Genomic DNA, 19,932 nt, shown 5'->3' with positions numbered 1-19,932 from the left:
TCTCTTGCCCCCGATAAACCATCAACTCCCGAAATAAGAAACCAACAGAAGCAAACCCGTGACGTGTGAAACTCCAGAGAGAAATAACTCCGCTTCGCCACCAATTCGGCCGTCATAGCGCGCGCAAGAGAGAGAGAGAGAGAGAGACAGATAGAAAGGTAGGATAGTTGGGTAGGACAGGCCCAATGTTTTCGCGCCGAAAAAGCCTTGTACGAAACGAAGAGGAACAACATTTGCGTTTCGTTACACAAAAAGGCGCAGAAGCGCAGGGCGAACGAGTAGTAATGATGCTCGAACGACTCCGGATTGTGTCGCAAAAAGGCAAGGCAGGGACAGGGCAGGGCAAAAGACCTCTAGGGCGGCAAACAGCAAGCCAAAAAGGGAAAAAAGCAAAGTTAAGAAGCATGCTGTCTAGCTAGCTGTGTCGGGATGGAATTGATCGACAAGGCAGAATGGAACAAAAGAAAGGAAAACGTGTCTCGGTGGGAAAAGATGCCCAGAAAAGGGTCGTAAATTGTAACGTGACAGCCACGTTGATGGCACGCGACGACCGTTCAAGCCACCGATGCGCGGGGATTTACACAGTGGCACATGAAAGGGAACCCCCCCCAACCAGGCCCAGGGATAATGCTTTTTCGGAAGTTCGTTATGGAGTCGCGGCCCAGTGAAAAAAAAAGAAGCAGATTCCCATCGTGACCCGTTGCAGCATAGACCCGTTGGACTCGATTGGATTTCCGTTGCTCTCGCCTGCCGCTGCTTATTCGAGTTGAGATGAGGGAGTGGTGGGGGGGTTGACCGTGGGAAAGCTGAGGAGAAATGTAGGGCGGACACCTGTCCTACCTCAGGCATTGGCTCGCTTCTTCCTCATCTTATATTCCGCCTTCGCCACCCTCATCAGAAGGTCTTCATCTTTGATGGGGATCCACGAGGTCAACACCTTCATTGTGTTCTCGAAATCCGAATCCAGCAGGATCTCCCTCGTTGCATCGATTAGTGCTGCGGATGTTGCATGCAATACATCCAAGTCTCCGCTAAATTGTGAGGTTGATGATTTTGAATTGGAGGCGTCGCCCAACAACATAAACACATCCCAAACGCGCAATTGCGCCGGGAAGGGCAGCGAATAGTTGAACAGGGTCAAGTACCACCGGGTTCCGTAAGCGGTCGAGGTGATGCACAGCTCTTCCTGTAAAGTCGCGAGTTAGCGAAGGACAAGCACGTGGAGGGCGCCAACGCCCACATCTACTCGGCCCCAAGCCGTCAAGATCTAGGCGCAGTGAGGCGTTCCCATGGAGCAGCGAACTTACCAGCTTCTTTGCAACGTCTCCGCCTCGCAGCCAATTCTTCTCGAAATCCTCGAGGGCGTCCATCAAGCCAGTGAAGCCAGCCTCATACAGCTTCTCCAGACCTCGAAGCATCCAGAGTCGTACTAACATGACAAACGCCTTGTCTTCTTCGTAGTAGCAGAGGAGCGTGGCTGCGAGCGCAGCCATGCCCTGCACATATCCCGTGTCGGGCAGGTACAGTGCCATTGCATGAAGGACGCGGAAGAGCAGACGCTGTCCTCCACGATATCTTCGTCTGAACATAATGTGTCTATTGATCGTCCGAGGAACGTCTACATCAATTTGCATGTCATCGGCAGACCCTTCTTCCTGCAATTCGTAGAAGCTCTCGATCAACTCTTCATCTGTAGGACTGTGCTTTTCTGCCTTTGCACTCGCAGCAAGGAAGGCATACCATGCTGTCGACCGCCATCGGTCTGGAATGCCCTTCCACGTGCGTGAAATCAATTTCGGATCTCGAACATCGAATTCAAACATCATGCCTCCACCCTTCGCATCATTGCACTGCACAACGTGAGCCATCTTACGCCATTTCTCTTCGCGCTCAATTTCCTTCATCTTCATGGCCTGAGCCGCCTTGCCACCCTCCTCCTGTTCGGCCAGCTCAGCGAGTCCAGGAGGTAGTTTGAGCATGTCACTAGCCTCGTCCATTAATCGGCGGTCCCTGTTGTGCGGCAGGCGGTTTGTGGCTTGCCTGAGCGGTCTCTGCGAAGCCGTACGGTTGGTGCGAGTGGTCTGGCCGGAGAAAATAGACGCCTGAGGTCTCGACGATTCTTGTGAACCCCTTCTCCTCGGTGCCGCTGTGCTAGGTCTCAATGACCGTGCAGAGCGAGCTTTCGATAAGGTACGCCCGAGACCTCGTTTTCTGGGTTCTTCGGAAACAAGTTGCAATACGGTCGAAACACGCTGTATACGGGGCTCCTCTGGTCCGTCATCCACTCCGTTGGACGATCCCTGAGACGAAACTTTCCTGGGTACAATGAAGCCATATCGGTCAACCTCGCCTCCTTCAACATTGGTCCAGTCTTCGAGGCCTCCGGCAGTTTCTTTTGCTTCCTTCGCGATTATGCTTGTCCGTTTGTAGCTGCGCAATGAGCTGGCGTCACCTCGACTCCGGTCTACTGTAAGGGTGGAACCGTTCATATGCGCACCAGACACACTGCTATCCGTAACACTCTGATACCCGCTTGCTTCCTCCTCTTCTTCCAGATCATTCCACTCTGCAGCGCCTTCATTGCCGTGCCGATACATTAGACGTACTTTGCGCGAAAGCATCATCTCATCAGCAGACAGTATTCGGTTACTAGCCCTTGCTCGAGAGGACATGCGCGACGGAGTACGAGGAGATAGATATGTGTTGGATGGGGTAGACGACTGGGTGGCATCGTTCTGTTCCGGCGTCTGCGTTGGTTGTTGTTCCTGCTTCTCGCGGACCTGCAATTGGTCCCCTCCTTCCTCATGCGATTGCTCTCCATTGTTTTCCTCGGCCTTTTTCTCAATTGCCTCTCCTTTGTCTTCCGGGAGAGGAGCAGTCGGGCTCGTGGGCTCCCCTTCTTCAACAAGACCAAGCTGTAGGTTCATTTTATTTGCACGCTTCCCGCCTAACAGCATGCTCCCCCTTTTTGAGAACGAGACCTGGCTCGGCGACGTGAGATCGTCGAAGCCGCCAGTAGGAATAATAGTATCTATGGCTTCAAAGGTACTTTTGTGCTCTGCCCTCTGTTCCTCCTCCCCGAGTGATTGTTCAATGCGAGAGTTTGCCCGAGCGACGGACTCATGCTGGACGACGATGGCAGGGAGACTCGGGGTCTTGCGAAGGAAAGTCGGTTCCGTGAGTGATGTTGGTGACGATGGCGCATTGTTGGTGACGGTCTGGTCGGTGCTACTAGTTGATGTCAAAGTTGCCAAGGCCGAGTCCCTTCGGAGGTCATCTTCGGCCACCAGCGACCTCTTGAATGCTGATGCTTTGGGACCTGGTGAGGTCCTTGGACGACGCACGCCGCTCAGCCATCCGCGCGACGATGTTGGTTTGGATATCGGGGTAGCAGAAGCAGAGGGATCGTTTGAGGAGGTGGGCAGAAGGTAAAGCTCGCCGTTGGACGATTCCGCAGCGACAAGGCCGCCATCCTGGATGGAAACAGCCTCATCTCTCATGGCGTATATGTGGAGGGCGGCTTGCTAGCTGTCATTGAAATTTGCAGGAGCCTGCGAAATGAAAGACGTTGTGGGCGGCTCGTGCTCGCGAAATGAGGTTGCTGCGCGGATGGCGCAGGTGGGCACCGTTCACAATGTATGAATTGTGTAGGCGGTACGGTACCGTGGTAACAGGATGTATAACTAACTCCGTACCTGGATAGGTATTTGAGGATGGACAATTATCCAGCACAAAAGTTGTAGAAGGAAGGATGGATGACAGCACAAGATGGTAAGTGCAATAGTGGAAGTTTCCTGTGAAGATCAGACCAGGTATCTACGAGTGTTACCTGTCAATTGCAATTCGGAGTCCGCGATCATCCTGGGAGCAATAACTAATGAATGAATGGGGGGGAAGAGGAGACCGACGCGACAAGAGTCAAGACAAGACAAGACAAGGCAAGAAAAGGCAACGCAACGCAACGCAACACAACGGAAGCAGCATCAAGGAGCGCTATTACAGCAGCCTACGAATACATAACTAGATGCATGGATGTTTGGACCCTTTCACCAGAGAAAAAGGGGGCGTTGATGATCGATCTCGTGGGGACGGGGACGCTCTCCACCCCTCATAGAACCAGGCCATACCATTCCTTTCCCGTACAACTTACAACTGCAAGGCCCGCATCTATAGTACTGCATCCATCCCATTTCCTGTACGGTTGTATTTGGTACGGTAGTATCTTCCATGGAATCTTACACAGTAACTACAGTTCTTTCCAGCCATGCAGGGCTCAGCGAGATTGAAAGGCTTCTTTCGCCTTCTCTGATTCGTCGTCGCCACTAGATGTCCGGGTTCCACGACGCCTGCTCACGGGTTCACGGGACCGTCATCCAGTCTGACTGTCTTATTACCAGGCACCCTATTAGATGGTTCTGTCTTCAGACTGCAAGGCTTACATTAATTTGACATGTAAACCACACAGCTTCTTCTAGAACCCTTCTCAAGCCCATCATTGAGCATGGAGATGTGTACGAATACTCGGATCAGGAGATGCTGGTGCTACTCAACTCCCGTGTATTTCTGTCTTGGTCCAATGCCATTGTCCACCAGGGTATCCTTCAATTCTGCTTGTGTTATTATACATCCTCTTCGTGACCTTCAACTATAGTAACTAACTGTAGTATCGCGGGTCGCAAAGCAACACAACTGTTCTAGGCCTTGTACAAAACGCAATTTCATGAATTAGACTAATCTACTTGGCAATAAGCTTCGTTGAACCGTCTTCTTCGTCGTCACGTTTTACAAAAAAAGAAGACTTCTATCTGAAATCCATAATAGTTCTCCATAGAAAAGCAAGATAATACTCGGTGGCTCCCTCCAATAATAGTCGGTCCTCCATTAGTTATTGTCTGTCTCTTCCGCCCCCTGAACCGTGTGTCGCCCTTGCGTATGCCGCCACCATACGCAACCAGACACTTCGCCGTATCACCACAGTAAGAATCCAGGGTTTCAACTTTCGAAGCATAACAAACAAATAACAAAACAAATGACAAACTCTTCGTCTCAACTAGTTGTTGATACACGCCGGTTTGGGCAGACTACCTCCTAGTAAATATTGACTTTCATGCATTTGCGATTCATGATCTCCCCCTATTTCCTTTTCCGTAGAAAGCCCCGTTTAGCTCTCCACAAACACGCTAAACTGCTTTTCACGCCCATGTGATCTTGCTTTTGTGGAGGTTCTAGACGACAACGGTCGTAGGAACTCTTAATAGGTGGTCGGTTATATGCTGGGATTCGGGAACACGGCGCAGGGTGGATGAACATGTATTTGTTTTCCGTACTTCGCGCATCATGGTGCTTCATCAAGTACGCTAATAGTGGTGGCGAGCAATCAGCCTGACCGTGGAAAAATCTCCTTCAGCCGCACTTCTTCTGCAGAACTTCTAATTGAGGAAATATAAGACTAGTATCATTTTGCAAAATTTGGACAAATTTGAGAGACGTAAGAGCAGTCACAACCTTCCACATCGGGGTGGATGAAGTCATCTTTTAGTTTCGCTTTGACAAAAGATTTCAATAGAATATTGGTATTCACATGTTATACGATGGAGCTTTACACATGTCAAACGAACCTTATATGCACCAATAACACAAGATTTATGCGAAACCTCATTCACGGTGAATAGAACTTGCCAAAGAACTCCCTGATATCACTAACCATATCCTCAGGGCATTCCATACAGGCGAAATGGCCACCATGATCTCTCGCTACACGACATATCAGCTCTGTTTGCTTAATTTCGAAACACATGCCAATCACTCACCTTTGTACCATTTCAAGTTCCCTGTCTCCCGCGCTCCAGCCTCAGGCACAGGATACGCATCGTACGGAAACGAACTCACCCCTAACGGGACCTTAATCAGGTTCTCCCTCTTCGCATTGAACTCCGTGTAATCCTCGTGCCTCACGTTATTGTAGTAGCACAGCATACTGGTCATAATCGACGGTGGCGTGAAGAAATACAACGACAACGTCGCACATACATCATCCACAAACCTCGTATCATCCAGCGTCGCAGTGCCGAGATTCGGGTCAGCGAGCTCATTGTACTTCTCGCCGACGAACATCATGATTCCCACTGGAGAGTCGTTGAACGCTACGCCGATGGTCTGCGGTCGGGTTCGCATCTCGATCGCGTAGCCCATGTGTCCTTCGTATAAGGGCTTGCCCATCCACCACTGTGCGCGATCCATGGCGTTTTGTTCCTTCGAAGTCAAGTTGGTGTCTTTGGTGGGAGCCCCGGGACACATGTTTGTGTGGACGGCTTTGCAGGAGGGATATCGTCCAGAGCCTAGTTCGCGGATGACCCAGTGACCCCAGTCTCCCGCTTGCGCAACGTAGGTGTCGTACCCGAGGCGTCTCATCAGCTCGTCATATATCCGCGCTGTGTCTTGTAGTGTCCACCCTCGGGGAGGGCCTTGTGACCAGCAGAATCCGGGGAGGGAGGGGATCACGAGGTCGAAGATGGGGGATGAAGCGTTGTCTGGGTTAAGTAGGGGTTCCATGATGTTTTGGAATCTTCGGTCATATCAAAAGTATTTTTACGAGTGTTAGGAAGGTTTATATTCGACTTACTCATAAAATGTTCCCGGCCATCCATGCACCAACAGCAAAGGGAATACTTCCCTCTTTGCCCTACTATCCGTCCGAGCCTTTTCATGGATGAAATGCACTTCCAACCCTTCGATCTCAGTGTTGAAGTGCTTCCATCCAGCTATCTTCTCCTGTGCATCACTCCACGAGAATTTGTTCAGCCAATGATCATACAGTTTGTTAATCCATTCCAACGAAGGTCCTACGGATTTTCGAAAAGTTAGCGAACAATTGGTACATTGGTCAGGCGATGCGAAAGACGGGAAGCCAGCTGTAGTCACGAGATAGTACAGAGTACAGAGGAAACCAGTCCAGTCGTACCATAATCTTCTCCTGCGTCAGGAACAATCGGCTGCGAGGGCAGTCTCGTATCTCCAATTTTCCGGAATAATCTTTCGACTTCTTCTTGCGGTATCTTGGGGTTGAACGGCTTGATGTCGGACATGATATCAATTGTTGTTTGTCTTTTTCCGTTGCGCAGATAGTTATCTCGAGAGCTGCAAACGAATCAATGGTATTCCCATGCTATCTTTTGCAATAAAAGAGCATTTACAATATCACCAATCTGTACATTCGGTAGAGTTAGAAATGCACTCTCTTTGATGAATTCGTGGTGTTCAAGGGCAGATTCGCCCCGCACTAATCACGAACTATACAGCGTCATGTCCGAAAAGTAACGGAGCGGACGTCATGATTGAGGAGGGAACGGCGCAAATCATTATAGTGCAGACTTTTCAACTACTAGTGAAATGAATTGATTTTCTATTGAAATGAAGATACTTGTTTGAACATGTTTTTGCAGCTTATCAATCTGAGACCGAATGTGGACGATCTATATCACAGACCACAAGATTCCGCGTCAGAAAATACAGATTTGAAAGTTAGAGTTCAACTTTAATCATTATCATAATTATAATTGATTATTTCTGTCTTTTTATTTCAGGAAAATGAAGGAATGTCTCCTTGGTGTAGGACACAAAGTTCTGATACAATATTTACAATAACCACCATCATTACGCTCTTTCTAGTACATTAACAATTCTAGAAAAAAAATTGAGTCTAGAATTTGAAAGTGGGACACTCACTGTGTCATAACTAGATAATCACTTATGCATCCGTGTAGAAATTCCATTCGGAATTTCTAGTACAGTACCACTTCTGAAAGTAAGTAAAATTCAAATGTCAAATATCAAATAACTATCAAACATTACATTCATCATTCAATGCAACTATTTCAACGTCGATCTTCATGCACCAAGTTGATAAAGTATTTTAATCACCATGCTCTAACATACCTTTAGGACTTTTTGCAAGCTTAGTAGACATTAAAATGTCACATTCTGGGTGAATGCCCCACAAAGCAGACTTGCTCTCGCCTCCCCAACCGTCTTGCATATCGACTCGAAGCTGAAATCAAACCCAGTGACCAGTAGCTATTGGTCAAATGAAGCATTGAAATGGCACAGCTTATTAAAATCACCCCATGTTATTGAAGTAAGCATGGACGAGATGGAGTTACTCACGCAGAGATTACGACCGTGTCTTTGATCTGCGTCAGTGGACAGCGAAGATGTGTGGTCGCGGAACCTTTTCCTATTTGGAGAATGTATATTTTTTGACATTTTTTAAGATGTGCAATATGAGAGTGACATTCGCTGCCGGTATTGTTCCATTGTTTTCGTAACGCTCCCGTGTCTGAAGATCGCATTAGTTTAAGTGACAATGCATTGAACTATATAAGCATAGCACAGCTAAAAGACAATGTATTGGTTGAAATAGTGGTACGTGATTGTTGTGATGCTCCGTTCTGTTTGAATAGGTCAGGGTTGATATCAGACTGTTCCCTATACTCTGCCATTCGTTCGATGTCAAGATTGAAAGATACGGTAGGGATCAATCTTTGGAACATAACTCAAGTATGTCTTTGAAGAAAGATAAGGTAATGTAATCAAAAGAGGAGTGTAGTAAACAACCTAATGATACAACTTAATGCAATATAAAACCCTTTCAAAAAATCCCAATAAGGTATCTCAAAAGACAGACCAGGTCCCATTCCAAAGACGCCCTGTCCGAATCAATGCCAAATCCCAAAACAAGCAAAGCCGTAAAACCGTTAAATCCCATTCATGAAGCTCATCTTCTCATTTCCTGACTCCTCCCCTCTTCTCGCATTGCGGCGGAATCGCTTCGGATCCCCGCATTCCCCTCCTCCATATCTCTCTCCCTAACAACTCGCTCTTCCACCATCTGCCCAGCATCCTTTTCCTTCTCCTCCGGAACAACGTAGTACGCTGCCCTGCAGATAGGACAGCTGTACTTCCGGATCCGACACCAAGACACCAGACACTCCTCGTGGAACTCATGACCGCAGACTTTGAGGCGGAGGATCTGTTCTGGCTTTTCGAGTGTTTCGTGAATGGATAAAGACGACGATGGTGAGAGATTGTATAGTGATTCCGGGTTTGGGGATGGAGTGTCGGTGGTGGTGGTGTTGGTGCTGTCATTGCGGTGATGTTGGATTTTCGCTGGCGCAGGTGGTGCTGGAGAGTGTAAGGTCGAGAGGCATATCGCGCTTGGGAGATGTTAGTTCAATTCTGTTCTTTGACGGGAATATGTAAAAAGCGTACCATTCCTTTTCCAAAATGGATATCACCTCCGTGCAGGCGGTTTTCTCGCAATCGTCGCTCACGCAGGACGTAGTTGACGCGGTTTGGCTCGAGAGGCTCGATATTTCTGTCGCGCTTTCGAGTTTCTTCCTTGCTTCATCTCTGCTGTCGGCTGGCTTCCTGGTTTTCGATGCTCGTTCCTGTCGTGGTTCATTACCAGGCTGTCGTCTCGAAGTCTGACGTCTCCGGACGAAGTACACGCACATGCTGTATGTGTCGTTAGCGCTGGGTCCTGCATAGCGAATAATTCACACAAGTTCATTCTCATATGATTCATAATGTTACGAAATAGGAAATAGGGAATTCTTACAAAGGACCAATCAAAAATACGATGAAAAGCGGGACCAGGAAACCTATCGCCGTTGGCGAAAGATTATGGTTTTCCTTCGCACCGGAATCCGTATTCTCAATTCTTCGCGCTTCAAGCGCATGGCTAGCCAGAGAGGTTATCTCATGCCTCATCTTGATCGCTTGCATTTTGACCGCACAATTCCCAGCCCACGTCTGTTGATCCGCTGTCCTCTACTGCAGGCTCTTTGTGCTTTCCTCACGATGACGCACGCGATTTCCAATACCCGGCAATGGAAACGATACTGGAACCAACGGCGACAGGGAAGGCAGACAATACGGCTATGCAACAATGATGCGGAATCGTCCTTCAGGCTGACCGGGAACGGCAATATCGGCACAGGTTGTATGCAACCAAGTTATACGCCGCGTACACCTCAGCACGGAATATTGCTATGGGGAAAACAAAGATGTCAGGCAAGACACGACGTTCTGTTCGTCCTTGTTCTGTTTCGTTGATGCCCCTCTTTTTCCGGAAGTGGTCCGACTGTGTTGCTTTGCGTGGGATATCCTAATGGCGTAGCTATCGTGTGCAATGACGCCGGTCCTCATGCATGGAACTCGGCACAGGAGGCAACTTTGAAGTATCGCTATTTCGATGGGATCCTATGGCCCTTTGTGTACATGCGTGTACGATTACATCCGTCTCTTTGCTTCAATCAACCGCCACATTCAATCAGTCAAGGGTCGATCAGGCCAACGTTAAGGATGTTCGAATTCCACGGGAGGCGATTGGTATAATATTGTTTGGTTCGCCATGCGAAATGTAAGACAGGTCGCTTTTTCGTTCGTTCAACATCAGCCACAGACTGCCATGCGGCGGGGGAGACCCAGTTACATTTATCCTCTTTCCCATGACAGACTGCGCGTGCTGGCATAGAAATCCCAAGTCCACCTCCCAAGACAATTCATGCTGAGCCACATATCCATCTCGTGAGCGAAGGGTCTTGAGGGTTCTTGAGAGGACTTGGCAAGGGCCTGAGCTTTGTTTGTTGGTATAGTTGCGGTTTGTGGTGCGAACGAGTGACTATGATTGATTCCTTGCCTATCTGGCGTGGGTCGTTGGAGATTCCTGGCTGGTCAATTGCGTGTTGGCAATAGAGGCAGCTATGGACCCGGTGGATGTCGGCACGCATGAGGCTCTCTCCGCCTCTGCCATGCTGGGATCCTTTTCGAAAGTTGAATCCTCGAACCAGGTCCCAAGACTGCTCCAGAGGTTCGTAGTTCGAACGGTGGCTGGGCTGACGGAATGTTGATACCACTTTCGGCCGAACTAGAGCGACTAAGCGAGACAGTTCCTCCACTAAGCGCGCATGGGACGAAATGCCACGACCAGCCAAGGAGTTCTCGGGCTTGGGACGGAAGAAATGCCAAGTAGCGGGGCGGGGTGGGATGATCTTTTACGAATGCACAGACGCATGGACCGAACGATTGCGGGCTTGTTCGATACGAGGAGGCCTTGTATTCGTTTCGCTATGCACATGCCCCAAATCCACCTCACCAGTTGAGTAATGGCGGTTGGTCACGCTCCCCTCCCTTTTGCGGGGTATCCAGTTCTCAAGTCTCAAGCCAACTCGCTCTTTGCTTGGTCTTCAGCTTGGCCGTCCTTTAGAAACTTATAGCAACAGACTGTTTTTTAAGGCGAGGTTGGTACTGGGTTGGTGGATACTACGAGTATTGTGAATATGGGTTGAACTCTATCGCGCAAGATGGATATGGTATATATAGATTTGTATTGGCTTATGAACAACAGTAGTGATATCTAGCTTAAAATCATCAATCAATATTATCGAAGAAAACCCTTCTACTCCCGCCAAATCAAGGAGGAGGTTTCTCATGAGGCAACGAAGCCTGGTTTTGAACGCCGCATGCAATAAAATAATCGTGTTCACCAAAGTGGACACTCTCATCAGCCTCTCTTATGGCTATCAGTAATCTGTTCATAGTGATTCATTCAACATCCTTCTGCTGGCATTTTCCTAGCAGGCGGTAAACAATCCTTTCTTGCTCTTGAGATGCGATCGCAAGTGCTCATCGTTTCTCTTCCTCGTCCGTGCTGACAGCCGTCGAGAGATACCTCTCGAAGACCCTCTGCTCGAGATCAATGCTGCCCCTCCTGATGCCTGCCTTCGAATCGCGTCTCCTGAAGAACACACGCTTGCCCCACTTCCAAGCCTCAATACCGAGGAAGAAGAGGATGGTAGCAACAAAGACAATGCCCCACTCCCAGCTGATACCCTTGTGCTTGAAGACAGTGTCACTGATAACAGGAATGTAGAGAACTGGGAAGATGGTGATGAAACCGGCCATAATGGAGATGAAGAGGAACTTGTTGCGCCAGACATCCAAGAACCACTGCGTGAAGTACTTCTTAGATCCAGGTTGCATCATGAAGAACGAGCGGCGCATATCCACCATCTGCCATGCAAGGAAGAGCGAGAACCAGGTGAGACAGGCGAAGCAAGTAGCTCGAGCGCGGAAGACAGTATCGCAAGCATCGGAATAGGAGTCGTTGCAGTTGACGCCAAGGTTTCCATCACCCCAGGCGTTCAGAACAAGCGTAAAGGAGGCGAGGCAGAGTGCGGCGATCCATAGACCGTAGGCGAGCATGTCAAACATAACTTCCAAGGTGAAGACACCACGTTTGAGCTAGTAGTGTAGTTAGTATCGATCTCGTTCAAATAGGGAATTGCGGATCTACTTACCGATTGAGGGGGTCGCGACAAGACATCTGGTGCTGCGATTTCGAATCCGAGACCCATGTCAGGAAGACCGGAGGTAATCATGATGATCCACATAACTTCGACGGGAGAAAGGGGGAAGACTGAGAGACCGCTCTCATCCTTGAAGACAAGTCCAATGAGTAGTGTGCATGCCTGAGCAATGTTCTGGGCGAGCAAATGGAGAATGAACTTCTGAATGTTATCGAACATGCGGCGGCCTTCCTCGATGGCGTTAAGAATAGAAGCAAAGTTATCATCTGTAAGAACGATATCGGAAGCATCTTTCGCAACATCTGAACCAGTACCCATACCAATACCAACATCGGCGCGTTTGAGAGATGGGGAATCGTTCACTCCGTCACCAGTCATGGCCGCGAAACACTTCCTTCGGTGGAGGGCATCAATCATGCGTACTTTGGTAGTAGGGGCGCATCGAGCGATAACTAAGGGAAGAAGGGGCAAAGCATCGATTTCGTCATCAGAGAGCTTGTCGAATGCACCAGCAGTCATGACCATGGCGTCAGTAACATCTTTGGCAAGAGTGCTCATGTTGGATGGCAAGATTCCAACTTCGGCAGCGATAGCACGAGCAGTTCCGGGGTGATCACCCGTAAGCATATGGACCTGAATACCAGCCTTCTGGCACTGGCGCACTGAGCGAGCAGATTCGGGGCGAGGGGGATCATAGAGACCAACAAGACCGCGGAAGGTCAAGCCATCCTCGACTCCGTTGCGGTCGATTTCCTGGCCCTTGGTGTAGGTACCGTTCCACTCCTTGCTTGCGAGTGCGAGGACACGAAGGCCGAGGGCAGCAAGAGACTCCATATTGACCAGGATATCATCGCGGATTGCATCAGTCATCTCAGCGGCGGTTTCAGATTCTCCATTGAAGTAGTCGGTGCAAGAGTAGATCACTCGCTCGACAGCGCCCTTGGTGAAAACGTATTTCTTGTCGCTGGCAGTTTCCTCGAAGATGACGGACATCTTCTTCACAGTAGAGTCAAAGGGAAATTCGGCAATCTGCTTCCACTTTGGAGATTCGCCGGAGGTATAGTTGAGGCGGTTCCATTCGAATCGAGAAGCGAACACTTGGATAGCGATTTCGGTGGGATCACCGCGGGCGTGCCACTCGCCGCCCTCGGCTTTGTGGACGTTGGCGAGATTGGCAAGCGAAGCAACCTTCAAATAGTTTAGCAAATGCTCGTTACCCTCCAGAAGCTCGTTGTGCGAGACTGCTGGTTCCTCACGCTCGAAGTCGATTTCTTTCGGTGGTTTGGCAGTGAAGCTGAGATCACCAATGGTGGGGTTGAAGGGATCGTTGGTTGATCCGACGGAATAAGTACCCTTGGCAGGAATCCAGGCCTTCTTTGCAACCATTTTTCCTTGAGTTAGTGTACCGGTCTTGTCGGAGCAAATGTCGGTAACACCGCCCAGGGCTTCAAGAGACTTGAGGTTTCGGACAATGACGTGCCTCTCGACCATGCGCTTAGTTCCAGCAGCCATAGTGATGGTCAAGACGACGATAAGCGAAGCGGGAATCATGGAAAGACCAGTTGCGACGGCGTAAATGATAACCTCCTGATTGTTCACAAACTTATTGGCACCGAGAACAATGATGGCGCAGACGACGGCGATACCGAAGAGGAGCAGCGCGAGCCGGGAAAGCTTCTTCTGGAGAGGGGTACCAACATTGACACCAAGGAAGTGACCAATGGCATCAGTGACAGTCAAACCCCAGGCTTGGGCATATCGGTGAGGCTTCGCGGTTCCGTCAGGCTTGCGCTTGACTTCACGAACGCGAGAACCTTTCTGGCGAAGGGAGGCGGCGATGGATCCAATCTCAGTGTACATTCCAGTAGCAAAGACGACTCCACGAGCACGTCCTTTGGTAACGGTGGAAGAGCTGTAGGCAACATTCAAACGGTCACCGGGGCCAGTGTCCTCATCGAAGGTGGCTTCTGCGTCTTTATTCACGGGTAGAGATTCTCCAGTGAGGAGTGCCTCATCCGTCTCGAAATTGAGTGCTTCGATCAAACTGAAGAAAGTGTTAGTGTTAATTTTCCCATGATAGTGACACAATTTGCGAGTTACTCACCGAACATCTGCAGGAATGGTGTCACCAGTCTTCATTTCGACCATGTCACCAGGTACGATCTGAACCGTAGCGACAGTGCAGTTCTTTCCGCCACGAATGGCGCTGGCAGTAGGCGAACTAAGCGATCGCAAAGAGTCCATTGTCTTTTCAGCATTGAACTCCTGCCAGAAGCCCACAATCACGTTAAGCAGGATGATAGCAGTTACCACACCACCTTCAATCCACGATTTGATTCCAAAACTGACACCCATAGCAAGAAGAAGCACCTGATAAGGTTGTTAGTGTGACTGAAAGCGACAATTGGGTGAAGATCGGGGAAAGCTCACCAAAGTCATGGCGTTAGCTACTTGTCGTAGCAAGATTTTACCAGGCTGAACGCCCTTATCGTCTCCAAGATCATTGTTACCAAACTCTTGGAGGCGTTTCTCTGCCTCTGCCTCGCTCAAACCCTCATCGGGGTTGCATCCTGTCTCTTGGATGACTTGTTCGAAGGGCAGAGCATGTGCTGGTTTGGTGAGAGGCTTGTTGGACTGTCCGGAGACATGCCCCTCGAGAGACGGTCCTGTCTTTCCCATGGCGAATGATTTTCCTGGGAATGAATGCTAAGGAGAGCTGCAGAAGACAAGCAACCCAGAGCTGGGGGGAATCGAAACCTTTAAAGATCCATCCTCGAGCTCAATCCACTACCCCCCATGGTGGAGTGGGAGGCGGGCTAGAGGTATGGCGTAAAGCCAAGCCCAGCACTTGGCACGTATAGCCAGATACCTTGGGACCGAAACTAAAACGTCATGAACAAAGGATCCAGATTCCGGGCGGGGCGGTTTGGAGCGGAAGATGTGACCACCTCTGGGGTAAATGGAAATTCCGCCGTTGTTTTCAGCAGTCATTGCCGTTATCATGTAAACACATTGAGACAAACTTGAATGCTCGTGAGATATGTTTTGGTGCTCAATTGACCCATCTTTCTCAAGATTAGGATAGCAGAACAGACTGAAGGAAAAACCATGAGTATGACAAGCTCATCGATCGCATACCGTCGGTGGGGTTTCTTTCAGGGTTCATGTGTGGGATGGAATGGGACCATCTTGGAGGGGGGGGGGAGGTCACAGACAGTATCTAGTACGAGTGTGCGGACGTATAGACGTGCAGACAACGATTGCAGTACGAGTAGGAGACCGTATGGAAATGTGTGGATGGTGAATGGCGCATGGGGGGAGGGATGAGTGGTCAATGGTGAATGGTGAGTGGTGAATTGGTGGAGGGCTGGAGTGTGAATGGCTGAGAAGACTAGCGCGCGGCGGGATTCCTTGGTTGTTCGCCCTTTCCGCCCGGAGGACGCCAATACCAAGTCCGACGCCGAGTCGCGCTTGTTATTGGGAAAGACGCTAGTACGGAAAAATCGGCAAACTTCTCACAACTTCTCAACACCTTCAACGTCATCGCCTCCCTCCAAATCCAATCATTTCCACGCCTCCTCATGTCTCACTCTATCTGTCTGTATGGATCCCCGATAGAGGTCACTCTAAGCCCTCTTAGCATCCATTCCTCATTCGATCCTTCAAACGCTTTTTGCCATAGCCAAGTCTCTTGTATTCTTCATCGTGCATCGCCAGTTGCTCTTATTCTGCAGACGTTCAGCGGTAGCACAGCAGACCGGTGGAGAAGCTTGTCCATCAACGCACGAGGCGTATCTAGGCGTACTCGTCTCTCCTCGCTCACTCGGTTTGTTTATCTCTGTAGCCCAGCAGGTCAGATTCTCGGCGAGCCCCGCGCGGATATGCCTAGAATACGCCTAGAATGCGTGCTAAGTACTAAACCACCTTTGGGACAGCCCGCCTGAAGTCGGTGGCCTTCAAAGAGACTAAAATCTTGATCAAAAGGTCATGCAGGTCTGCAGGTAACAATTCTGATTCCATCTTGTTCTGTGCTTCGTCATTCGTTCCATAACAACAGCAAGGCGCAGTGGGCATCACGTTTCTTTACTATATGAGCACAGGCACATCCTCGTCCTGTGCCTGTGCCCTCGCAACAGGATATCAACCTTGGACTCGTACGTCTAGCATACTTTCTTCTAAAAACCTGCTCAACGACTTTGTGTCCCTACGAGAATTGCGGGCCCCATTCCTCTATGCGAACCGACATTGCCGTGGCCAACTCGATGATCACCAGGCTCGGAACGTAAACCACCCCCTTAGACACCAGTCTCGTAGACCTCATGCACTTAGTGATCATGCACTCCATACGAGTTAGAATAGGTTAATCGACACCTAGACGGCTCGTCTGCGCGCTGGACGATCCTCGCAGCACACCTCGCAACCCCCGGTTCTATGGTCGCGAATCTCTCATATAGATATGCAGTATGATCTGTCTGTGGGATTCACTTGCATCTACGCTACACCCAAACAATTCAATAAAGACGCACAATTACGCAGCCTTGTGTACATTGAATGTCCAGTGGCTTTAAGATGCGTTCATACTGCTCTTATCGAAGATCGAGCTCTCAGTGACTGTGACGCGCCGTCGGCAATTGTTGCAAACGAATAGACTCGTTAAAATTGTTTATGACTTAGCTTAGTTTTCAACCTTGAAAGTGGCTTTGAAGTTGTGGCCCCATGGTAATGGAAATATGCTACTGGATAGACAATATGTCAACTTCTGGCCGAGCATCTCCAAGCCAGACAAACATAGCATTACGACTACCTAAAAGTACCCGTATCCAGATCGCATACTTACTAGACATCGACTACATCAAGCTAACGTAGATATCATGCTCGCTGAGAGGTCAGGTCAAACGATTGAGGTTACGCGCTGAGTTGTCTAGACTGGTTCTTAGGACATTACAAATTCGTTCAATAGGCTTCAATTGCCAAAAGGGAGGCCCTATTCTCTATAGAGCAAAAGCGAAAACATCCATATACTCTTATATTCTATCATTCAGGTAACAAACTTGGTCTTTCTACACTAAAGCTTTGAACTTCCAAAGAACTTCACAGCATCATGAAAATGTCGTGAAATAGCTTCAACAACACGATCGACCCTGCATAATCCTGCTAGCGTTTGGTTCACCCCGCCCCGTACTTTGACCTCTTGGTTGAATGGTTGACCCACCTAGTCAATTCAATCTTCAACCCAAAATAACAGATCAGAACTACATACACTTCCGGCATTTTAAACTAGACCCGAATGTCGGTGTGCAATCACAAACCTATCCGTCCTTAAACACTCGAACCGTGTATCCTCCAAACTTACTGAGCCGCGGATGGATAGAGTCAGACTAGACTAGGGAGCGGAAAAACACGGGTTTTATCTACTCCGTCCTCATGCCAATGCATGGCACCTAACAATTCGGCCTTTTCCCCACAACCACACCATTTTCATTGTTCGCCCAGACTACCGCCAAACTTGTTCATACTCTGTAATCACCTTGGGAGAATCGTATTTTCACTATTTCTTTTTCTAGATAGGTTCCCTCGTCGACTCTAATCTCGGGACAATTATGTTTCACGATTGGGGGTAGTTGTCTCCACGGCCAAGAATAGGTACGCGCACATTTTCTTGCACTTGCCCCGCTTGGCCGAGAAATGTCTATACGGGCGGCTTCAAATGGGCAATGGTGGGACAAGAATGTTCTTGGGTCCTGCTGGTTTCAGCATTTATGCCGTGCAAGCTAGAGCGGGTAGTATGTTCTATGTGTTCTTTATAGGTCTTTAGGCATGATCACGTCAACAAATTGAAAAATAGAACGTGCGTTCGTTGTTGGAAAAGGGTTACTACCCAATGTTTAATAGCTCTCTCTATGTACCTATCTATACGAGAGTGTGTATTCAAAAATGATGTACACGAATGCCAGGGGATTCCACGCAAAGGTAAACCCCAGAATCTACTGAGTACACAGATAACGAAAAACAGTGCAAAAAAGGGCAAAAAAAGAAGCAAAATACATACAACAGCGGGGATTCGCTGATGGTCACCCACTCAACTACTAGTCCGCCGGTACATTGCTTAAGTATGGCTGAGCGAACGGGAAGCCCTGTTTTCAATGTCCAATGGTCGTATGTAAAAGAACTGTTTAAATCTTGATTCTATATATGGCGTGCAACAAGACATACAGTATGTAGGTGCATAGAGCCAATTTAGCTTGACAACGAAGATACTGAATGGTCTGATAGAGGAATGCAAATAAGTGTAACGTCACTGGACTCGACCAATAGCTAAGTAGATCAAATCTATGGTTTGTTATTGGAAAAGGTGTTCGTGAGGGCTGCATATAGTTTGTTACACATCTATACATGTCCGTCTCCTAAGTAGCATCATTGTTGTGGAAAGGTTCTTGTGGGCTCATGCTTCCTACTCATTTGCTTGTAATATAATATAAAAAGAGCTTTATCTACGGAGATGTGGCTAGAGCGACTTACTGTTCTGCGCACGCTCAGCTTCTATTTTGCTTGAAATGCTCGTGACAGTCAATCTCTGTGCTAGGAACTCAGGCAACGCCTCGAACAGACTGAGCTGGAGATCGTGCGCCCAATATGGCATTATCTCCACCCTGCCTTGTCTGACAGCGGTAACAACACGATCTAGCACAGCTTTCGCGAACGTCTCTGCGGTTGGTGAACCGGGTGCAAGCGCCCTAGTGTTGGCCTGGCTCTGAACATCGCCCGGACAGACTACGAGGCTGTCAATCTTCGATCCCTCCGCGATAAACTCACGAGCCAGGGCGCGGCCGAAAGCGGCGTTGAAGGCTTTGACCGAGCTGTAAAGTGACATCCAGGGCATGCCTCGACAAGATCCCGAACTCACATTGAGGATGGCTGAAGGACCATGAAGCTTCAAGGTTGGCACGAGAACACGAGTGACGTGGGCCGCGAATCGAGCGTTCAGATTGATCATGTCGTCAATCTGTCCAGCCGTGTGGTCCTCGAGCTTCTGGTAATAGGGTTTGAACGTGATACCACCGACGTTGTTGATCAGGATTGTGAGTGGCAGTTTCGTCACTGGCTCGAGGGCAGTTTCAATCTCAGCAGGTGTCGACGTTCGAGCATCCAGGGTCACAGTCAATATCTCTTTTGCACCGGGCAGCTGCCTCAGCATCGTTTCGGCTGACTGAAGCTCGCCGGGTAAGTGACCAAGCAAAATGACGTTGAAGCCCCGAAGAACCAATTCTTTCGCAAAACCCAGACCGATGCCAGCGCTTGAGCCCGTAACGAGCGCCCACGATCTGGGCCTCTGGTACTTCAGTAGCTGAACGTCACCCGCGAAATTGAGATGAAATGTGAGGAATCTCCATGTTCTTCGCAGGAGAAGGCAGCCCCAAACAAAGCCTGCGGTTGATAAGAGTGTACTTCGTGAATACATGAGGATGAGGATAGGGAAAGGTAGCTCAAAAATACATTGCTAGATCATTTGCCTCTTGCAGTGCAGCAAACGAGCTTTTTAAATTTGTTATTGTCACGGGTTGAA

The 19,932-nt window shown here is 49.0% G+C and overlaps 5 protein-coding genes across 5 annotated transcripts; all 5 read right to left on the bottom strand.

Moving 5' to 3' along the window:
• Positions 1–537: 537 nt before the first annotated feature.
• On the bottom strand, positions 538–3,690 carry BU24DRAFT_267431 (RabGAP/TBC). The gene is made up of 2 exons (XM_033522562.1): positions 1,308–3,690; positions 538–1,186 (listed from the first exon to the last, which is right to left on the bottom strand). Exons 1-2 carry the CDS (start codon positions 3,498–3,500, stop codon positions 842–844), a joined length of 2,538 nt encoding a protein of 845 aa, XP_033380334.1. The 5' UTR covers positions 3,501–3,690; the 3' UTR covers positions 538–841.
• Positions 3,691–5,659: 1,969 nt separating this feature from the next.
• On the bottom strand, positions 5,660–7,085 carry BU24DRAFT_435446 (alpha/beta-hydrolase; the record flags this gene model as incomplete). The annotated part of the gene is made up of 4 exons (XM_033530094.1): positions 5,660–5,754; positions 5,811–6,565; positions 6,623–6,842; positions 6,962–7,085. The coding sequence occupies 4 exons, from the start codon at positions 7,083–7,085 to the stop codon at positions 5,660–5,662; spliced, it is 1,194 nt and encodes a 397-aa protein (XP_033380333.1).
• A 1,688-nt stretch (positions 7,086–8,773) lies between these two features.
• Positions 8,774–9,783, bottom strand: BU24DRAFT_465568 (uncharacterized protein; the record flags this gene model as incomplete). Its single annotated transcript, XM_033532286.1, has 3 exons — positions 8,774–9,212; positions 9,268–9,513; positions 9,617–9,783. 3 exons carry the CDS (start codon positions 9,781–9,783, stop codon positions 8,774–8,776), a joined length of 852 nt encoding a protein of 283 aa, XP_033380332.1.
• A 1,628-nt stretch (positions 9,784–11,411) lies between these two features.
• BU24DRAFT_267383 (sodium P-type ATPase-like protein) lies at positions 11,412–15,285 on the bottom strand. The gene is made up of 4 exons (XM_033522561.1): positions 14,799–15,285; positions 14,473–14,738; positions 12,360–14,412; positions 11,412–12,303 (listed from the first exon to the last, which is right to left on the bottom strand). Exons 1-4 carry the CDS (start codon positions 15,045–15,047, stop codon positions 11,686–11,688), a joined length of 3,186 nt encoding a protein of 1,061 aa, XP_033380331.1. The 5' UTR covers positions 15,048–15,285; the 3' UTR covers positions 11,412–11,685.
• A 3,427-nt stretch (positions 15,286–18,712) lies between these two features.
• On the bottom strand, positions 18,713–19,879 carry BU24DRAFT_425811 (NAD(P)-binding protein). The gene has a single exon (XM_033528826.1). It carries the CDS (start codon positions 19,825–19,827, stop codon positions 18,874–18,876), a length of 954 nt encoding a protein of 317 aa, XP_033380330.1. The 5' UTR covers positions 19,828–19,879; the 3' UTR covers positions 18,713–18,873.
• Positions 19,880–19,932: the final 53 nt, after the last annotated feature.

The sequence above is a fragment of the Aaosphaeria arxii genome, assembly GCF_010015735.1.
Source record: "Aaosphaeria arxii CBS 175.79 unplaced genomic scaffold BU24scaffold_8, whole genome shotgun sequence".
NCBI lineage: Eukaryota > Fungi > Ascomycota > Dothideomycetes > Pleosporales > Aaosphaeria > Aaosphaeria arxii.
This window is presented reverse-complemented; position numbering and strand designations above follow the sequence as displayed.